Source organism: Electrona antarctica (genome assembly GCF_951216825.1).
Source record: "Electrona antarctica genome assembly, chromosome: 8".
Lineage (NCBI taxonomy): Eukaryota > Metazoa > Chordata > Actinopteri > Myctophiformes > Myctophidae > Electrona > Electrona antarctica.
In genome coordinates, this window is record NC_136789.1 from 5,196,724 (window position 1) to 5,219,034 (window position 22,311).

Here is a 22,311-nt window from a genome sequence, read left to right on the forward strand (position 1 = left end):
AAAAAAGAAGTAAACTACTCTACGTGCAGACGCAGAGGTGTTTATGCAATGGAGCAGGTATGTTTGCGGATGAGTTGATATTTTGGCCCTGACAAGCACATCACATCACATCACACACGTACACGCACGTCACACGCACGCACGCACGCACGCACGCACGCACGCAGGCACGCAGGACAAAGGATGCCCTGGGTGATGTGTCCCTACAGACAGCCAGTCCTAATGTGATTGAGCAGCACATTTTTCCACAGAGTTCAACATGAGCCAAGTTAAATCCAGGGTTTTTCTGTTTTGCTTTTTCTGTTTGACGGTGACTGTGGGTGTGGTTCTGCATCTAGAACGTGACGGTGGGTGTGGTTCTGCATCTAGAACGTGACGGTGGGTGTGGTTCTGCATCTAGAACGTGACGGTGGGTGTGGTTCTGCATCTAGCACGTGACTGTGGGTGTGGTTCTGCATCTAGAACGTGACGGTGGGTGTGGTTCTGCATCTAGCACGTGACTGTGGGTGTGGTTCTGCATCTAGCACGTGACTGTGGGTGTGGTTCTGCATCTAGAACGTGACGGTGGGTGTGGTTCTGCATCTAGCACGTGACTGTGGGTGTGGTTCTGCATCTAGAACGTGACGGTGGGTGTGGTTCTGCATCTAGCACGTGACTGTGGGTGTGGTTCTGCATCTAGAACGTGACGGTGGGTGTGGTTCTGCATCTAGCACGTGACTGTGGGTGTGGTTCTGCATCTAGAACGTGACGGTGGGTGTGGTTCTGCATCTAGCACGTGACTGTGGGTGTGGTTCTGCATCTAGCACGGTGACTGTGGGTGTGGTTCTGCATCTAGCACGGTGACTGTGGGTGTGGTTCTGCATCTAGCACGGTGACTGTGGGTGTGGTTCTGCATCTAGCACGGTGACTGTGGGTGTTGTTCTGCATCTAGCACGGTGGGCAGTACAGTGACTGTGGGTGTGGTTCTGCATCTAGCACGGTGGGCAGTACAGTGACTGTGGGTGTGGTTCTGCATCTAGCACGGTGACTGTGGGTGTGGTTCTGCATCTAGCACGGTGACTGTGGGTGTGGTTCTGCATCTAGCACGGTGACTGTGGGTGTGGTTCTGCATAGCACGGTGGTCAGTACAGTGCACATGATAATTACAATGCTAAAGCAACAACCCTAAAATGAGCCTGATTGATTTTTTATATTTTGTATAGTTTTTTGGGGGGTGATGAAGAGAGAATCCTCTGAACAATGCTTGGGACATTTTATAGGTGTAATATTTGGAACATTATCGTTCTGGGTGTTTTTTTGTCACACCAACATAGTGAATATTTCCAGTAAGACGCCCTGAGTTTGAGAAGTGGCGGATCCACGTGAACGCGTCCACCTGGGGGACAGCAGACTGCTGCGTCCACCTGGGGGACAGCAGACTGCTGGGCATCCACCTGGGTGACAGCAGACTGCTGGGCGTCCACCTGGGGGACAGCAGACTGCTGGGCGTCCACCTGGGGGACAAGCAGACTGCTGGGCGTCCACCTGGGGGACAGCAGACTGCTGGGCGTCCAACTGGGGGACAGCAGACTGCTGGGCGTCCACCTGGGGGACAGCAGACTGCTGGGCGTCCACCTGGGTGACAGCAGACTGCTGGGCGTCCACCTGGGTGACAGCAGACTGCTGGGCGTCCACCTGGGTGACAGCAGACTGCTGGGCGTCCACCTGGGGGACAGCAGACTGCTGGGCGTCCACCTGGGTGACAGCAGACTGCTGGGCGTCCACCTGGGTGACAGCAGACTGCTGGGCGAGCACAATTATGTATTGGCCATATTTGGAGCACGTCACGAGGCGTGACTGACGGACGGGCGGACTGACATGTTTTGCAGGTTTTCATAATAAACTGCGACCTATGGTCACAATGTGGCTTATAATGTATACATTCTCTGAATACGGATAGCAAGAACAATTAACTGATAGATTTGTAAAATGTCACAACAGGTATAAGAACTACAAACAAATTGGCCATGCTGAAAAGTAATACGAAATAGTGTGAATGCCAACATCTGGCATACCTGTAAATGTCATGAAACACCTCAGATGAGGAGACAATAAAAGGTCTAATGCCACTTTAATAAGTGAAACAAGAAGTGTGTGTGTGTGTGTGTGTGTGTGTGTGTGTGTGTGTGTGTGTGTGTGTGTGTGTGTGTGTGTGTGTGTGTGTGTGTGTGTGTGTGTGTGTGTGTGTGTGTGTGTGTGTGTGTGTGTGTGTGTGTGTGTGTGTGTGTGTGTGTGTGTGTGTGTGTGTGTGTGTGGCGGGCGCTGTACTGCTGTCTAGCGAACCACAGATGGCAGACATCCACCTTGAGCTCACTGTGCAGCCCGACAAACACAGATGTATCCAGTCCTCAGTGTGTGGTGTCACGTCTGTTGTTGTTGGTGTGTGTGTGTGTGTGTGTGTGTGAACCGAGTGGGCTGCTAGACTGCAGTTCTGTTTATGTCTGCAGAATGCAGACAGACGAGAGCCTGGCGGTAATGCACCTCAGCTCTATCTTTCTCCCTCCTTCTCTTGCTCTCTCTCTCTCTCTCTCTCTCTCTCTCTGCTGTACTTTGTCAACCTTTTTTCATTTTTAAACTGCTTGGCTCTCCCTCTGATTAGCTGCTGTTCCCTATCCTATTATCTCTTATTCTTCTACCCTATTACATCTTTGTTTTCCAGGTCTCTCTCTCTCTCTCTCTCTCTCTCTCTGTCTCTCTCTCTCTCTCTCTCTCTCTCTCTCTCTCTCTCTCTCTCTCTCTCTCTCTCTGGCTGTCTGTCTCTCGTGTCACTCCTTCTCCTGTCTAGACCTGACTAGACCCCTCCCTCCAGCTGTGGAGGTGCTAGTAAAGATGGTGGGGCAGACAGCCCCCCTTCTACACCACCACATCTCTCACACCCACCCAGGTGGATGGTCATTCACACGCACGCACGCACGCACGCACGCACGCACGCACGCACGCACGCACGCACGCACGCACGCACGCACGCACGCTCGCATGCACAACACACAGTGTTGCAGGAACCCACCCAGTGTAGTTTAGGGTGTCAGCTCTCCTGGGGTGGAGACATGCAGAAAACATATGGACCAATCCCCCCAACTCCCATTTCTGTGTATACCCCCAGGTCATGTGCTCACCTGTCTGCTTGCCCACTCTGTGTCTTTGGTTCACACAGCTTCTTATCTGTGCAGTTGTACTATAAGTACTATAACTCCTCCGGTAACGCCGGTTGTTCTGAGCCTTGTTTCTTGGTCTACCTTATCACTGAAACCTAAGTGCTGATTGAAACCATCAGCGAGTAGAGTCTAGACACTCCTAGGGCTAAATTGAGCTGGGTGTTTACTGGTGTTGATGCAGCAAGAACATGAGTGAAGATGTCCCAGCTACACAGTCTCTCTCTCTCTCTCTCTCTCTCTCTCTCTCTCTCTCTCTCTCTCTCGCTATATAATTACAGCTGTATTAGCTGCCAGACTGTGAATATTATATATATTGTTTTTAATCTTAGTGTAACACCAGCACAGAGCACAGTGCAGTACAGACTACGGTGTAGCACATGCACAGGTGCATGATGAGAGGCAGTACAGTACCGTACAGTACAGTACAGACTACATAGTCCGACAGCCAATAGTCCGACAACCAATAGTCAGACACCCACTCAGTTCAGACGGGTCTGATTTTTTCATCATGCGTGAATGTGAAAGTCTGGTTGGGGGGGGGGGGGGGGGGGGGGGGGAACTCTCTCTCTCTCTCTGCGCTGTCTTTCTTTGTATATAATCCTCTGCAGCAGTAGGTGTGACAGGAAGATGGGTGGAGGGATTGGCGTGGGGGGTGTAGAGAGAAAGAGACACTTGAGTCATATTTGCTTAACCAAATCCTCCCCATCTCTCCTGTTTGATCCACTCCCCCAAATTGACTGCGGCCACTTTCAGTTGGTCCATCAATTGTTTTTGTGTGTGTGCGTGCGCGTGTCCTGTTAGAGGAAAACACTGTGTCAATCCCTCCCTCTACAGGCAATCGTTGTTTTGAGCATAAAAGTGGTTGTGGGGTATGTGTAGAAAGTGAGTTTCTGAGCTGCAGAGGTGTTGTAAAACATGCCTGTAGCAGCAAACCTCATCCCAGTGATGTTCTGCAAAGCGTACCAGGTTACATAATAATACATGTTTTCCAGGGTCTTTCAAAAGATTGTTAAGATATACTGTATCTAGTAATGTGGAAATGAGCATGAAGCTTTTACCTCCAATTCATTGAAAGTATTAGATTTAATTGGAATGGAAACACAGTTGCATACACTCTCAGAACATGAGATTTTATTTGGTACCAATTTAAGTGTACTACTAACCCTTAACAGACGTGCTATGTTAAAATCTTGTCCACAATTGCATAAACCTTTAAAAGACATTGGGAAATCTCATTTGTTTACTGCCAGACACAATCATGCATTGTGAGAATTTGTGACTTTTGTTGTGGCGGCCACAGAAGTGAAGAGCAGATATGAGAGCTTGGAAGAACAATTGTAAAACATAGTGGAACATAGTGCTTTCATGTGGTGTTGGCTATATGGTCTACACAAGGTTCCCACAAGTAAGTACCACTTGATCAAGTCAGGAAAATATTAAATCTGGGTGCAACACAAATTGTCTGAGTTGTACCGTAATCACAACTTTTGTTAACCTTTGTTAAAAACTGAAAATGTGCTACTACAGTGGAAATGAGTGTCTCAATGTTTCCTCTCAGTTTCTAACTCACAGCCCTGTTACTGGCCACTCCCTTACTTGGAGAAGACATTAAAAAAGAAAAAGAAAAGGCACATTAATTGTGTCCATTTCCTTTACTTGCCATCATTTACATTTACTCTTTCTTTCCGTCCGATTAACCCAATGTGCACATGAAAGCAGCCTCATTAAACTCTTGTCTGTGTCTGTCTGTCTGTCTGTCTGTCTGTCTGTCTGTCTGTCTGTCTGTCTGTCTGTCTGTCTGTCTGTCTGTCTGTCGGTCTAAATAGAGCAGTTTTCCAATTTCCATACAATGTTGTCTACAAGATATCTTTTTTTTGTTTTGGTTTCCTGTCACATATTCCTTTATATCCAGTCAAATGAGGAATCCAGCAATTCTCTGACATGTGAATTGTGATGCATGCGAAGTAGCACGAAATGTCTCTGTCTCTGCTTTGTGTTACCTGAAATGCTAGGATGAAGCTCTTGTCATTTCTCTGTCATTTTCCCTATCAGTCTGCCACACACAGATGGAAATTAGCTAGTAGCTAAATCTGGTACAAACTACAAAGTATATTTTCTCTTTGTTTGAGAATCATGCATTCTGTAGCCTACATTGTAAACTAAATAAACTAAACTAGCCTTACAAATACAGTGTGAAAGCCACGTGGTTCTTTTTTCCTCTTCTTTCTTCTCCGCCTCGAGTACTAACAGGCGTATCCCCCCCCATCTATTACCATGACCATGGCCAGAAACATACTAATTCTGCTCAAACATCTCTTAACACATCCAGTGTCCAAGACGTCTGTGGACGTCTTTGGGAAAGAAAAAAAAAATCTATTTAAAAAAAAAAAAAATACGTGGTGCCAAAGTTTGTGTTATTGCCATTGAGAATGCATTGGGCGTTTAAGTTAAATAACTCAGAAACTATAAAACATTTCAAAGTAAAAAGTTCCAGCATGTGTCTCCACAGTCAATAAAAAAAAAAAAAAAGGATTTTCTAGGTGAAAGTGATTTTCACCCACTTTTGCGTGGGCACACAAAGTGTTAACATTGACGAGTCACTGACTAAAAATATGAAGAATACTTAGCAACTGTAAAGCCTCACATTATGTTGTCTCCACCCCCCAAAATGTTTTTGAGCCCCTAAAAGCTTTTTCTTTTCCTTTTTTTTCACCTTTTTTTTGGGTTGTTTTAGCCCTAGGGGAAAACAGTCTGGGTCATTCTGTGATCTGTGGTTGGTCATTTCACTTCCTTTGCTGTGTTGGATTATTCATCAGAGCCCTGTTCCCAGGTGCAATTAAAGTGATCCTTACTAGGGTTACCGCTGTGTGATTTTCCTACAAATTAATAAATGCAAGTCAACACCAGTAATTCCGATGTGCATGAGCATAGAGCTATTTCAATTTAATTAATTAATTCATTTGTTTGTTCGTTCGTTCGTTCGTTCGTTCGTTCGTTCGTTCGTTCGTTCGTTCGTTCATTCATTCATTCATTCATTCATCCATTCATTCACTGTGCACCGTCCATCAATGTGGTGCTGGTGCTCTGCTTTAAATAACTTAATTAACGTTGTAAACCATGCATGTGTCCTATACTTGAAGCGTCTGCCTAGCATTGAGCCAGACACAAACAGGAAAACCTAAAGGAAGTAGCAAGAGCCTACAGGTTGCCTACATAAATAAACACTCATGCAGGCATAAGCTCATGCTGAGTTCAATTAAGCTGTTGTCAAGTAAACTTTAGAGCCTTCTTTCTTCCTCTACACCAAAGTGAAATATGACACTGCTGTGACTCGCTTGTGCTGTGAGCACTGCAGTCCACTGTAGATGCAGACAGAGACAGAGGTGAGCACTGCAGTCCACTGTAGATGCAGACAGAGACAGAGACTTGAGCTGTGAGCACTGCAGTCCACTGTAGATGCAGACAGAGACAGAGACTTGTGCTGTGAGCACTGCAGTCCACTGTAGATGCAGACAGAGACAGAGACTTGTGCTGTGAGCACTGCAGTCCACTGTAGATGCAGACAGAGACAGAGGCAAACCAGATCATTTTCACTTCATAATAATAATGATTGTACAGCCCGCCATATAAGTATCCATATAAGTAAGTATGATATAACGCCTACAAGAACATGGGCGTCATATGAATATGAACTAAATGGGTTGTATAAAAGAAAAGAACATCATTTTAAAATTCAAATATAAAATAAAAATAAAAAGTAAAACGGTGTTATCGGTGGGCAAGTAACAACAAGTGTGTGCCTGCAGCACGTGCAACACCGGACACCCCAACAACCCTAATCCTTACCTCCCTCCTTCTCTCTGTCTGTTTCTCTCTCCAACAGCGAGCACCTCTCGTGTGCCTTCACCTTCTTCTTGCACGGCGAGAGTAACGTGTGCACCAGCGTGGAGATCAACCAGCACCAGCCTGTCTACCACCTGACAGAGGAGCACCTCACCCTGGCTCAGCAGGCCTCCAGCCCTTTCCAAGGTACCAGTGACCAGCCTCATTGGATGATTGGAACTGTGCAGAAACAAAGAGCCAATACTATTGTTGCTAGTATCCCCAGTAGGATGTTTGCAAGCAACATTTAAATATGTACCACTGACTGTGTGTGTGCGTGCATGCGTGCTCCAACATGATGGACATAATATATTGAAATATATACAGCTACTGTATATATATCGGTACGGAGTTGAATTGTGTGAGGAAGTAAGCAGTGTTGTGCATTACAGTGGGATAGCATTTTCAATGTAGGTACCGGGTAATCTTCTGAAAGTAAAGACTCTGGCTTTGTTGACTTAAATAAGCGAGCAAAAGCCCCCCTGAGCTTCTCAAAGCTTCTTTAAGTAATTAAGTAATGTATCGTAAAGCATTTCTGTAACCCCCCTACTGTGCAATGTTGGGATATATTTTGACAGATAGCTCTAAGTGAGGTTGTGATACTTGTGCATGTGTCTGTCTGTGTGTGTGCGCACGTGTGTGTTTGTGTTGTTACCAAGGTAGTAGGGAGGGTTAATGTCAGTGTATACAAGATATGTTAATACAATGAATTATGGTGAGGTGATGAGAGTTAAAAGGGGGAAAATAAATATTCTCACTAACTGACCGTAAATGATAATAAGATGCCTATTAAAATTATCTGATGGCTGTAATTATCCTTTTATCACTTCCTCTGTGTTTTCATAGCAGCGTCATCATCATTAAGCACATTACACTCACTTACATGATGGGACAGATATTGCCATGGACCGATTAAAACATGCTAATGCGCAGACAGATATTCACAACACCTACGTATATTGCAAGTGTGATCTTTAACTGGATTCCGTCTGAAGTCAATGAATCCCCTGCCTTCTTCACCAAGAGAAGTCTAACCTTCTCTGTGTGTTTTGAGCTCATTTATCTTGGGGACTACTGCTGGGATGACATCAGTGCCCGCCTCACAAGCCTGGTGGCTGTTTGACCTCTAAATATGTCTCTCTCTGTCTCTCTTAGCTTCCTCGACTCCATTACCGTGTTTTCTGTGCACCGTCTCTCAGCAGCAGAGTGATGCGTTTGACTCCTTACAACAGTGATCAGTTGGGGAGAGTGTCTCTCTGTCTCTGGAGGGGAAGCTAATAATATCACTTCTAGTTAAAGACTAGTGCTGGTTTAAGAAAAAACATTATTGCAGCTTAATGGCGCTCTACTCCAATACACTGAGGATGAGATTTGTCACCGCAGGTCGATAGCATGGCTCCTTAGTCACTTGGCTAGTGGCTGCCTGAAACAGCGCATCGTGATCCGGTAGTTCAGTGGACTGCAGTCATGGTTCACGGCACGCTAAATGTTTTCGACCATCGTATCAGTGATGCATGTGACCTAATGCAGGGGTTCTCAACCTTTTTGACCGGGGACCCCCGAAAATGCTTTGGCAATGTCTCGGGACCCCCGCCCCGCCCCCTCCCGACCCCCAATATAAATTGACTGCTACAATAACCTTAAACCATTTTGGGCGGGAACCCCTTTTGGTGTTTTAAGCATTGTTATAATTTAGCTATTGAAAAATAGCAGATCTACAAGCTCGTAGCGCGCCACCGAGTGGCGCGCTACGAGCTTGTAGGTCTGCTATTTTTGAAAAATCGTGAAAATAAAATTAACATATATATATTTTTTTCTTTTGAAAATAATTTGGGGACCCCCTAAAATAATTTGGTGACCCCCCGAGGGGTCGCGACCCACGGGTTGAGAACCCCTGACCTAATGAACAGCAGAGGCTCCACCACACACAACGTGTATGCTTCAGCATCAGCACAGTGTTTTTCTCTCCTTGTTGCATCCACCGCGTTGCGCATCATCGAGACAGGTGCATGTTTTCACCGTTCAAATTTTCATCTCCTCTCTAGCTGGCCAGGCGTAGCGGCAAGGAAGGGTTGACTTTCATCCAGCTCCATCTCTCCACCCCCACCACCACCACCCCCACCACCACCACCCCCACCACCACTCTCCCCCTCCTCGTCACCTCTGCCAAGCTTGGTTTACCGTGCGGCAGAGCGCGCCGGCAGGCAGCAAGCCCTCTCCAGGATGTGACCTCATAAAAGGGCGCAGAGAGAGAATGTAATGAACTCCCAGCCCATTACACTGATCTGAACACATTTGACATGTCTTCAGGGGAGCCAGAGAAGAGATCGAGCCTCAGAGAGAAAGAGGAGGATGAACGGGTGTGTGGGAGGGGGGGGATGTAGTCAGAGGAAAACGAGCGAACCGTTTCCATGATTGTGCCATATTTGATCCCGCTCGCCCAACTACAAGCACACAGGCCTCGGGGTTATATGGTGTGTGTGCACTGCAAGAAACGCATGTGGGGGAGGGCGCAAGTGAACTTGAATTTAATTAAACCTAATGTTATCAGCCAAAGCTTGATATTGTGTTGTGTGCTGCACTCCCCTCCATGTAATGTAAATGACCCTAGTTATGTTGTTGTTATTGTTAAATGGCAGTTACTTCTCACTTGGCAGTCAATCCATTCTGCGCTGAGCCCAGTGGATGTTTGTAATATGTGAGGTATTACGCTAGGAGGCGTTCAGAATCCAGCTTGATGGTATGAATTATATCCTCCTGGCACACAAGTGGTGCATTTGATGCTTTTGCCATTGATGTGTAAACCAAAACACAGTGGCATTCAACGTAAAGCAACTGTGAATGAACTAAATGCATTGCTTCTGTAGAGAACTTCCTTTGCCCTTTTTAGTTCCTAACATTTGATCACTATAACGGCATTACAGATTATCGAGCGACTTTATCGTAATCATAGCGAGGTAAGCAAGCAACATTATTTCTCCCGGTTTTTGTACGGAACGGAAGGGGGGGGGGGTCTGCGGCTGCGCGGCACCCCGAGCTGCTATTTTGAAAGACATCCTGGCGCTGATTGTGTTAAGGAGCTCACTCTGCCTCCATCCCCTTTCCACTAAAAGGGCTTCAGCATATCATGGCCATATAATATATTGGGTATCTTGCGTACTTCCTGATCGTACTGAGCCACAAAAAAAAAAGACCCGACTGGTTCCTTTGAAATGTCGGAGGGATGTGAATGATGATGCTCACCGCCTGCAGGTCAGCTCATCAGATGATGCCTCATCCCCGGGCCGTCTCTGCTGGAAGACTGCTAATGTATCTCGTCTTTCTTTTTTTCCACCCCTCTCTCTTATTTTTCCTCTCTCTTGTCTCCTTCCATCCTGGAAGCTGTGCTCTGGCCCAGCCACAGGATCGATACTGGGGGACAGAGGCCATCCAGTCTAGTAATGACACACACTGGATGAGCTGAGCGGGGAGAGGGACATTAACAAATGGTCACCCGCACACCCACCCAGCCACTCTCCTCTCTGCGCCATTTATATTCACCCCCTTCCACACAAGCTGTGTTTCTGTGTGTGTGTGTGTGTGTGTGTGTGTGTGTGTGTGTGTGTGTGTGTGTGTGTGTGTATGTGTGTGTGTGTGTGCGTGTGCGTGTGCGTGCGTGTGCGTGCAACACTGTAATGAGTTTTCCAGATGTGCAAGAGACAGGGAGTGTGTGTGTGTCTGACTGTACACTGTGTTTATACCGGTATACATACATGTATGTATACAGTATATTGTATATATGCACACATACATGAACATATACATATCCATACTGATGTGCCAATGCCTCCTTAGGGCATATGCATTATGCATGTTGTGGTGATTGATGTAAGAGCGTTCTATAGGCAGACTGATGGGCTCTGTGGATGATTCCCGCGCGGCTGTGCAGTGGAGTGTGTTAGCCATGGAGTGGCCCTTTATAAGGCTGTGTTTATGGGCTCTCAGAGGCCGCCGCTTGCCAATAATTGGCATCTGTATTGCTCTGTAAGTATTTGGCGAGCCGCGCGGGACAGACTGGGTCCAGTGGCGGCAGAAAAGGTCAGACTGCTGCTGCTGATTTGGCTGGGTGTGCAGGGATGAGGAAGGGGGATCGGGGTGGGAGTGATACTGGATTGCTTTTTGATTGTGTCACCTCCCTGAGATTTAAAAATGGAACTGATGCTGAGCGTCTTTCTCTCCGCCGTCTTCATCCCATCCCCTCTTCCTTTCCCCTGTTTCTCCTCCGACCACTAGTGATCTTGAGTCCATTCGGCTTGAACGGAACCCTGACCGGCCAGTCGTTCAAGCTGTCGGACCCTCCCACCCAGAAGCTGATCGAGGAGTGGAACCAGTTCTATCCCATCAGCCCTCGCGCCAAGGAGGGCGTCCCATCGGAGGACAAGACGGAGGACATGGACTGGGAGGACGACTCGTTGGCCTCCGTGGAGGTCCTCGTCGGTAAGTAGGGCACGCCGGTCAGCCAATACTCTGCCTTTTGGTTTTGACCTGTGATGATTTGTTATTTTCAGTGGTGGAAGAAGTACGAAAAGTTGCAATACTGCAATGTAGAAATACTCAAAAGTACAAAAGTTTTGGCATCAACATTTTTCTAAAACATTCGATTTACAAGCTCACAACGCGTTACGATGTATGAGCTTATAACCAGCTAAAGTATAAAATAGGGCATATGTGGTTAATGTTTTCTAATAATTATGTAAACTAGTAACTAAAGCTGTCAATTAATTATAGTGGAGACACAATATTTGTCTCTGAGATGTAGTAGTAGAAGTATCGAGTATTAAAGGGCCACTTCACCCCTTTTGCAACCAGATCTTATTGTCTCCACCAGGCCGAAGGCATGGGGAGAGAGTATGTTTTGCACTCTGTCCGTCCGTCCGTCCGTCCGTGTGTGTGTCCGTCCGTCCGTCCGTCCTTCCGTCTGTGAACAGCTAATCTCCGGCACCATTAACCCGGTCGATGCCAAATTTTGCACACACACTCCCTGGATGCCAACGATGAACCTCTGCCCCAAAATTTCCAGAACGGCCTGTTATAGCGCCACCAGAAGGCGGCTTTGTGCAAAACAAGTTTTTGGACAGTACACCTACAGATTCTGTCCAAACATCACGCAAATTGGTACACAGTCTCTCTAGAGCCATTCAACGAAACATGTCTTTCAGATTTCTCAGACTCCATCCTGATTGGCTAAGATTGGCTTCCAAAGTTCGCAGGAGTGCTCAGTTTCAAACAAAATGCTGCAAATCATGAACACATCATGTGATTTCCGTGAAATTGTGCACGCACATTCCCACTAGGCAGAGGAAGAAATGCCACATGAACATTTTCAACTCAGCCTCATGGTGGCGCTATAACTGGCCGAAAAGTGTTTTTACCTCTAACTGCACGGATCTGTGGATAACTTTGTATGCCAACTCCCTAGAGGCCAAGGAAAAACCTTTGCCTGGAATTTTTCACATCTGCTCTCTATAGCGCCACCAGGAGGCCAACATATGTAAAACACATTTTCTAATATTACTCCTTCAGATTTTATCCAAATTTCACGCAAATCGGTACACATGCTCTTCATAGTCATGTGATCAAGACGGGTTTGTTTGATTTCTCATAATCCACCCTCATTGGCTACAATTGGCTTCTATACTTTTCAGGAGTAGCCCGCTTTGTACAAATCGCCAAAACTACTCAACGCCGCGTCCAATTGTGGTGAAACTGTGCATGCATATTCCCACTAGGCTTTGGAAGAAATGCCACTTGACAGTTTTCAAATCAGCCTCATGGTGGCGCTACAACAGGCCAAGCCGCGTCACACACACACACACGTTTATATTGCTCCTAAACATTTTGCCAAACATCACACACACACTCCTATCCTCCTGGTGGAGACCTGTGCCCAGAAGGGCACTTTTTCTAGTTTTAATTATGTTTTGGATTTTTGTGTGGGTAATATGTGTTTTTAGATATTTGAGTATTTCAAAGTGTCCATGATGTCATGGACACTGGGCTCACTTCCTTCCTGGACTACAATTCCCATAATGCTTTGGTGCACTGTTCCTCCTTGTGAATAGGGGGAGCGCTGTCTTACTGAGACAACATGTAGTCAAGGAAGTAAGTGAGCCCAGTGTCCATGACATCATGGACACTTTGAAATACTAAAATATCTACACATATTACCCACATAAAAAACCCAGGAAAGTGTTTCTTGTCTCCCAAACATCATTAAAATAAGATCTGGTAGCAAAAGGGGTGAAGTGTCCCTTTAAAAAACTGAAAACGAACTGAGCGGTGCAACTATACTTTTTTTCCCCCAACGTATTGTTTTTATTGTCATTGCCGGGGTAAACAATACAGCATACAGTAGCATGATTAGGTTCTCAATACAAAATTCACATTGTCTCCCCAAAGAAACAGCAGCAACATTAAAAGTAACACATACAAATCATAAATAATAATACTAACAATAATAATAATAAAGTGAAGAAATGTAAACATGAAGGACAACATCTGATCGAGTAATTCAGTCAACGGACATGAAAGAAAAAAGAAAGAAAATAAATAAAAGAAAAGAGGGGGGGGGAGGGGTCCATCAATCAAAGAGAAAAGCAAAGCAAAGCAAAGTTACTATATTTACCCAGGGTATCTGGGCTAAGCTCAATAACTTGTTTCCAGCCAGGCCCTGCTCATAGAACATTTCATGGTAGTGGTTCAATGCCTTGCTCAAGGGCACTTCAGCGGTGGTCATTTTAACGTGTCGGAACGCTGATTCGAACTGGCGACCTTCCGGTATCAAGACCGCTCCGCAATCCGTTCGGCCACCGCTGCCACATGATAAATGAATGAATGGTAATGTGGTAATGTTAAATCTCGATGCGTGCGAAGGGCGTCCATTTCTTAATAAATTGCTTATTTTGTAGCCTCACCAAATAAGTAATTTCTTAATTTATTTTACTTTATTCAGCCATTGTTCGTGGGTTGGAGGGGCAACTATACTTTTATCGTTATGTTAGTGTGTGTGTGTGTGTGTGTGTGTGTGTGTGTGTGTGTGTGTGTGTGTGTGTGTGTGTGTGTGTGTGTGTGTGTGTGTGTGTGTGTGTGTGTGTGTGTGTGTGGTGCCTTGGAGTTAAGCACAGTAATTGACTTAAGCAGGAGGGTTGTATGACCCCTCCTGCGACCCCAATCAGCATGCTGCAGGGGTCAATAGGTTGTACTCAGACATAGGGACATACATACTGGCCTACACACATAGCTGTTCATTGGAGACTCAAAATGGAAAAAAAGGAAATACTACAATTAAAATAAAATGACCCTAAAAAAAATACCGTACGTGAGTAAATGTGCTTCCCACCACTGCTAATGCCCAGGTGGTGTGCGGATGGTTTACCCAGCCTGTCTGGTGCTGGTGCCTCAGTCCGACATCCCCTCCGTGGCCCCTGTGGGGTCCTCCCACTGCACCGCTGTCTACTCGGGTGGCCACCAAGTGCCTGTTCGCCAGCGAGAGCCCGCCATCTCCTCCGTGACCCTCACTCCTCCCACCTCACCCGAGGAGGCGCAGACAGGTACCCCCGGTATGTAGGACTGTCACCATCAGGAAATGTTAACTTGACCACGAATTGTCATACTAATAATTGCCTGACTATTGAATTGTGTTGTTGCTGTTGGACACTGCCTTTTAGGCACAGGACAGATATAGTATATGACAAATAATAAATGACTGACAATGACGGTAATAATAATCTAACTAATTCATGTACTATCTACTACCTTTTAACTAGTTTATTTTTCTAATAAAATCACTTTTTATTTTTCTGTTCTGTAAAGCGACTTTGAGTACCTTGAAAAGCACTATATAAATTGTATACATGTATTATTATTATGGCCAAAATAGGCCATATTTAATAATTTTATACTTATATATATACTCAATTTTTTTATATAATGGAAATAGATGATCTACAAGCTTACAGAGATTCACAGAAAGAAAAATATGAATTGGACTATGAATTGGACGCATAATAACTATACAATGCAGTGATGTATTGTCTCTACAAGAGAATGTGAAACCTAAATAGGCTATTGTTGATGATCTATGCATGAGTCTTGGAATGTCTTGCAACAAGAACTTAAACTTAATACCCTGGTATCAATTGGTCATTTTAGGAATGTACTCAATAATCGTCCATCACCTGTATGTTGCTGTTTTAACTGATTGCTGAATATATAATTGTATTAACGGTTTGTTGTAACTAATATTGTTGTTGTATTACTGTTTTTTTGTATGTAATCTCGGCATCATTGTAAATGAGGGTTTCCCTCAATGGTCTCTCCGAGAATTTAAATAAAGGTTGAATGAATGTAGAAAATCCTTGATTCTGTCATGCTAGTAACGCCAACAATGTTTTCATGAAGCAGTTTTGTTCATTGAGGTGAAGCATTTATAACGATTGCTATGTCCATTTAGCCAAAGGGAACAGCAAACCCAGACAGTCAATCCCACACAACACTAGCTAAAACAACCACAAGCAGTTAGCGGCAGATAGACATGGGATGCTCTCCTCGTACGAGCATCCGAATTTTAACGCCAAACCTTTTTTTCATGCATGTACTATGTTGTCTTCTGTAGTATGAGATCAGACATTTACAGCAAAACATTAATTATGGACCTTGATTCCAATTATTGATAACATAACTGCATAACGTTTACATTATGCAAGGTCAAGGACCATGGCAAAATATGTAATCGGCACATTTTGTGTGAAATAACTGAGCTGATTCATTTTTAGACGTTATTATCTTAAGATGTTGAGCTGATATAATTATATTTGTGATGTGGCCAAGCTGCCCACTAACCACACACTCCACCCTCCCTCCACCAGTGGATTCCCACTCAGCCCAGAAGTGGGTGAGGCTGTCTTCATCAGCGGATGGCTTCAGCGCAGACACCACCAGCCACCATGGGGGCAAGATCCCACGGCGGCTAGCCAGCCAGATGGCGGAGCGGGTCTGGCAGGAATGCAATATCAACCGAGCCCAGAACAAGTAATGTTGCACGCACGCACGCACGCACGCACGCACGCACGCACGCACGCACGCACGCACGCACGCACGCACGCACGCACACACACACACACACACACACAAACACACAAACACACACACACAAACACATGCACCACTTTCCACCAGGTGTCCCTATTTTTGGCATGTCATAATAGGTGTTTGCAGATCTTCACTACGCATACAATAATTGTTGATCTTGCTGTTGTTAACAAAAGTAAATTAAGTAATAATTACAAAAACTAGCAATGGCTGAAATGTGCTGATTGCAAAGTGCTTCTTCATGTTGCTTTTCTCTCCTCAGACGCAAATTCTCAGCAACGACCAACGGTACCTGTGACGAGGAGCTGAGTGAAAGACTGGGATCCTGGGATTTTGTGGAGAATTCGCAGAGGTCGAGCTGCAACTGCTCCAGGTGAGTGGCATGACTTCACGGCCTGGAGTTGATTGGCGCGGTCAGACGTGCTCATACCGTCAGTGATGTTTAAACGACGACGCACAAAGGTACGCACAGCTCAGACAGGGCTCTGAAGATTTTGGCTCAGCAAAAATAATGTCTGCAACCCCCTTGCCCAGGAGTTGTGACAAGGATATTATTCTTCATATTTTTCAATTCATCACTATCTTGACTAAGTGACAGCCATGCCGGGATCGAAACCCCTCGCTTGTGTGTGTTTCTGGAAGGCAAACATTTTATTCCCACACTGATGGGAATAATGCGAGAGAGAAAGAATAGTTTGACCTCCGATGGGACACTTTAGGGACACAGCTACGCTAAAAGGAGATTGTGCGCGTCTACACGGGTCTAATGCTGACAAATGAGCCAGTGGCGTGTGGGAGTGGGCTAATATGTACTGGTATAGTTGTCGCCTTGCCTTCTCATCTCCTCGGATGGAGACAGGCACAGTCGTATAGTAACAGTTCCACTGCTTCTATATGACTGGGAGCTCAGAAAGGGAAAGGATGTAGTCAGCGCAAACCCCCTCTGCTGTCTGTCTGTGCTCACAATCACACACTCGCACAAATACTCAGGCACATTATTTACTGCCTGACACCTTGCACCCTGAGGCTACATGTTACTGTGCACTTGTCAGCTGCAGATACGTGCATGTGTTGAATGGGTTTGCCTGGGTCTTGCACCAGAAATCCGATTTTCTTTATTAAAGTGAGTAAGTGATATTTTTTGGTTAATATTCCCATAGTAATCATTGCTATAGGGCCGTAGGCCAAGGGTGTTTGTTCGGAAACAGTGGACTGTAGAATTTAGAAGGTCCCTGTGTCTTTGATCCATTAGCAATTGAATTGTCCCTGTAACATTTCAGTCTTCAGTCCAGATATTTCCTGTCCTGTCACAGTAGCAAGAAACCAAGGCCAATGTTGTCCATGCCAAAAACTAAGCTTTAGGGATTTCCATTCTTGTGCTGACTCCTAAAAAGGGTCTAGAAGCTAAAATTATTCTTGAGTGGTTAAAGAGTGAACACAGTCAATTCTATAACCAGGTATTAAATTGGACTAGGCATGGTTATACCTCCATTGGGGAATTTCTCGTACAAGGCTACCTTTCCACCCAATGCAGACAAGTAGACATGGCTGGCCTAGGGCAGACTGGGCCACTTATATGGAGCATGTTAATTTGTTGGAGGCTGCCCAGCTCTTTAGGTGACATTGAAAAGGGAATCCCTGGGCAGCCACCAAGTTTAATTTCCCATTGGCCTGGTGTGTGTGTGTGTGTGTGTGTGTGTGTGTGTGTGTGTGTGTGTGTGTGTGCGTGTGCATGTGCATGCGTGCATGCGTGCGTGCGTGCGTGCGTGCGCGCGTGCGTGCGTGTGTGCGTGCGTGCACGCGTGTGTGCGTGCGTGCATGCGTGCTTGCGCGTCCTGCCATGTAGTTGTCTGTACTCACAAATACCCATTAAAGGAGATCAGAATAGCTCTGCACCGCCGTCTAGTCCTCTCAGTGGTCACCCAGACATATATAGACTTAGGAATCACTGATTGTTGCTGTCAGGGAGTGAAGGTTGTTCAAAATAAATACAGACATCACTGTTCTGGTATTGGCTCCAGCTAACAAGCAGCCAGTACTGCTGACACACATACATACATTGAGAACACAACCGTAGGCAGAGAGGAGGAGGAGACGGAGGAGGCTTCCTTCCTCAGGAGGAGATAAGGACACTTTACAGGTGTTCTATCTACATCAACATGAATGCATTGTAAGGTCAATGCCACATGTACTGTATGTGAGTGTGTGGGGAGATGGGGGAGGGGGGGGGGGTGTTCTCAGTCTCTTCATAATGAAACACTTGTCTACTAGCACTTGAACTCAGATGGCCCAGTCATGGCATTACTGTCTGTCTGTCTGTCTGTCTGTCTGTCTGTCTGTCTGTCTGTCTGTCTGTCTGTCTGTCTGTCTGTCTGTCTGTCTGTCTGTCTGTCTGTCTGTCTGTCTGTCTGTCTGTCTGTCTGTCTGTCTGTCTGTCTGTCTGTCTGTCTGTCTGTCTGTCTGTCTGTCTGTCTGTCTGTCTGTCTGTCTGTCTGTCTGTCTGTCTGTCTGTCTGTCTGTCTGTCTGTCTGTCTGTCTGTCTGTCTGTCTGTCTGTCTGTCTGTCTGTCTGTCTGTCTGTCTGTCTGTCTGTCTGTCTGTCTGTCTGTCTGTCTGTCTGTCTGTCTGTCTGTCTGTCTGTCTGTCTGTCTGTCTGTCTGTCTGTCTGTCTGTCTGTCTGTCTGTCTGTCTGTCTGTCTGTCTGTCTGTCTGTCTGTCTGTCTGTCTGTCTGTCTGTCTGTCTGTCTGTCTGTCTGTCTGTCTGTCTGTCTGTCTGTCTGTCTGTCTGTCTGTCTGTCTGTCTGTCTGTCTGTCTGTCTGTCTGTCTGTCTGTCTGTCTGTCTGTCTGTCTGTCTGTCTGTCTGTCTGTCTGTCTGTCTGTCTGTCTGTCTGTCTGTCTGTCTGTCTGTCTGTCTGTCTGTCTGTCTGTCTGTCTGTCTGTCTGTCTGTCTGTCTGTCTGTCTGTCTGTCTGTCTGTCTGTCTGTCTGTCTGTCTGTCTGTCTGTCTGTCTGTCTGTCTGTCTGTCTGTCTGTCTGTCTGTCTGTCTGTCTGTCTGTCTGTCTGTCTGTCTGTCTGTCTGTCTGTCTGTCTGTCTGTCTGTCTGTCTGTCTGTCTGTCTGTCTGTCTGTCTGTCTGTCTGTCTGTCTGTCTGTCTGTCTGTCTGTCTGTCTGTCTGTCTGTCTGTCTGGTCAATAATGGTGAGGTCTAGAACCCTCTGTCAGCTTAAAGCATAAACTAATGGCTGCTAGATGGCAGGGCCAGATGACGCAAATGTATCTATTATTGACACAGGACCAGGTCATTTAAGGGTTTGTTTTTTGTGTTGATATAGGTTTAAGACATCTCTGGACCATCGTGGGAAATGTCCATAATATATCCACACAATTTTAAAGTTGTGCCAACAAATCGATTCAATTCTCTGACATATTTCCACTTCTGGTCTTTTCCCTTGTGCACACAGGCACAAAGCGGTGAAGCAGCGGTCAGGCAGCACCCCAGGCCAACCCCCGTCTGCAGGACAGCCCCCCCAGACCCCCACCAAGCACAAGGCCGGGGGAGAGAAGCCTGAGAAGGGGGACAAGCAGCAGAAGAGACCCCAGACGCCCTTCCATCACCGCAGCCCGACCAGCGATGACGCCTCCATGGAGAACGAGGTGGCAGCGGGCCAGAGGCTCACCATGAGGGGGCAGGACGGGGGCCGCTTCCCCGGCATCCGCTCCACTGACATATCGGCCCTCTCCAAGCCCCCCCAGCTCCACAGCGGAGGCGTCGGCACGGGCCCATCGGAGCAAGCCGGCTCGCCCCAACCTCCCCCACTCAGCCCTCACCCCTGCGAGCGAAGCGACGAGCAAGGGGAGGGAATGAAGAACCCCTCCACCCCCAACAGCCAGCACTTCTACCAGCCACCCCCCGAGCCCTGCCTCGTAGGGGCAAAGGGCGGCGGCGAGGAGCCCGGAGGGGGGCTCGAGGGCATCGCCCAGCACTTCCCCCATCACCATCACCACCACCACCACCACCACCACCACCAGAACAACAACAGCAACCACCATAATCATCATCATACAGGGCTGGGCGCCTACCCCGAGCCTCTGGAGCCCACCGTGTACTTGGGGGCAGCAGTCAACTTAGAGGAGGACAGCTCCCATGCCCCCTGGAGGTTCTTCAACCTTCCCCGCAGGAAAGAAGCAGAGTTGCCCACGCCGCTGCTGCCCGGGGACAAGCTGAGGGACGAGGTCGCGGCAGGACAGGACGGCCTGGTGTCCATCACAGAGTGAGTGACATCCTATCAGTCCGCCAGCTATACTGTTTTCCATGGCTTCTGGAGAGAATGATGCAGAAGAGGCTTTAGTCCAACCGATGTCCCAGTGGATCTGTTGAAGACCATACCAATATTCTAGAGATAGGGTGGGGGTGGAAAACCGGCACTCTCCCTCTACCTCTCGAAACCCCCCTCACACACACACCTCCCTGCCTCATCCCCCCTCACTCCCCCAGCCTCAGAATGTTCTGCGTTGCACTACAGCCACACACAGCTAAATCTCTCGCTATGTGCCCTTTTGACATCATACGTCACTAATGTGCAGGGCAAGCAGTACGCATTGATTCCCTAACACGCTGCGTACACATGCATGCATGCGCTCTCATGCACGCACTGAACCAAGGGGGAGATGCGGAGGGAGAGCAGCGGTAGATGAAAACATGCCTCTGCTCTGTTGTTGTAATGACCTGTGTTAAACTCACTCCATTGATAAAAATGCTGCCCTCTGGCTAACCGGGAGCGCACTTTGGAATGGGCTCAGTTGGGAACGTGGCTATCATCCTGGAAGGCATCATGAGATAGAATTGGCACTGAAACATAAGCACTAGCCCCTTTGTATTGTGCTAGTAAAGTATTAAGTGAGGCATGCATGGATGGCGGGAGACTTATCTTGTCCAGTGGGCGTTGAAGCAGGCAGGACTGGCCAACAGGGTTAGGGTTAGGGTTAGGGGAGAGATGGGGCTGGGAGACGTATCTTGTCCAGTGGGCGTTGAAGCAGGCAGGACTGGCCAACAGGCCACTGAATGGCGGCCACATTGGGAATTAACGCTGGGGTTGTGCAATCCCAAGGGTCCGACTGCTGGGCAGGACTATTCTGGAGTGCTGTAATCCTCATGGCCACGGCTTTGAATGGTCACTAATCTCTGGCCCAGGCAACTGCGCACTGTCACCTCACACCAGTGCTCTCCAGGCACAATGAGAGAGGGGAGGGGGGGAAGAAGAGGAGAGGGGTGAGAGAGAGAGGGAACATAAGATGGGTCAATCCCTCTCTGCTCCTACAGAGCGGCCAGTAGTGTTCTGTGTTCACTCTACATCCCTCCCCTTCATCTCTATGGTAGTTGTGAGGAGCAACAACTAGTTGGTCAAAGTCATGGTTTCATCAGTTTATAATGAGCCACACTGAACAAATATGAATGTGTTTATCTGAGGTGTATGACCAATCAGTACTAGGGGTGGGTCCCGAACCTCAGGACCAAGCATGTACCGAACCGAACGTGCTTTGGTACCGGGTGCCCATTACAATAATTCAATTTCAGTTCTCTCTATCGGTTCCCACAGACACGCAGTCACACGCCATTTATTGATTTTCCCTTTTAATAGAGGCACAGGGAACAGAGCTGATCTACAAGCCTACACCGCGTTGCATCAGCGACGCGTTGTGGGCTTGTGGCTTGCAGAGCCGTCTCTGCAAGCCACAAGTCTAAAAAGGGCTCCGCAGCTATCTCTCTGCATGGAGTTAGTTGTGGAGGAGTCTAGAGACAGAGAGACGCACTGTGCCTGGCACTGAAGCAGAGAAGCGTTGAAGCAACATAATTATTAAAGTTTCCTAAACGTAATTTTCAAGTGAAGTTTATGGGAGGAAACTTTTAAGAGAGAGGACAGGAGTCTTGCGCCTTTCCTGAGTTGCCTCACTGCATACGTGCGCAGCATGCTGGCTGCACAGCATTGAACCAGCAGCTCTTTGACGAGCACGTGCACAATATCCCACAATCCTCATCACTTCTCTGCCTTGTCAACAGACTGATGTCTACATCCAAGTGGCCTCTGAAGGTGTCAGAGGAGCGTCTT

At 47.0% G+C, this 22,311-nt stretch overlaps 1 protein-coding gene across 1 annotated transcript in view; it reads left to right on the forward strand.

Annotated features, from left to right (window-relative positions):
- Positions 1-22,311, forward strand: part of med13a (mediator complex subunit 13a) — an 85,532-nt gene that overhangs the window by 36,871 nt on the left and 26,350 nt on the right. Inside the window, exons 4-10 of the mRNA XM_079508629.1 lie at positions 7,078-7,223; positions 11,349-11,552; positions 14,471-14,674; positions 15,983-16,145; positions 16,468-16,578; positions 19,666-20,475; positions 22,263-22,311. The exon at positions 22,263-22,311 is cut by the window's right edge and continues 165 nt beyond it. Coding sequence (XP_079364755.1) covers positions 7,078-7,223; positions 11,349-11,552; positions 14,471-14,674; positions 15,983-16,145; positions 16,468-16,578; positions 19,666-20,475; positions 22,263-22,311 — 1,687 coding nt within the window. The remainder of the gene's footprint in view (positions 1-7,077; positions 7,224-11,348; positions 11,553-14,470; positions 14,675-15,982; positions 16,146-16,467; positions 16,579-19,665; positions 20,476-22,262) is intronic.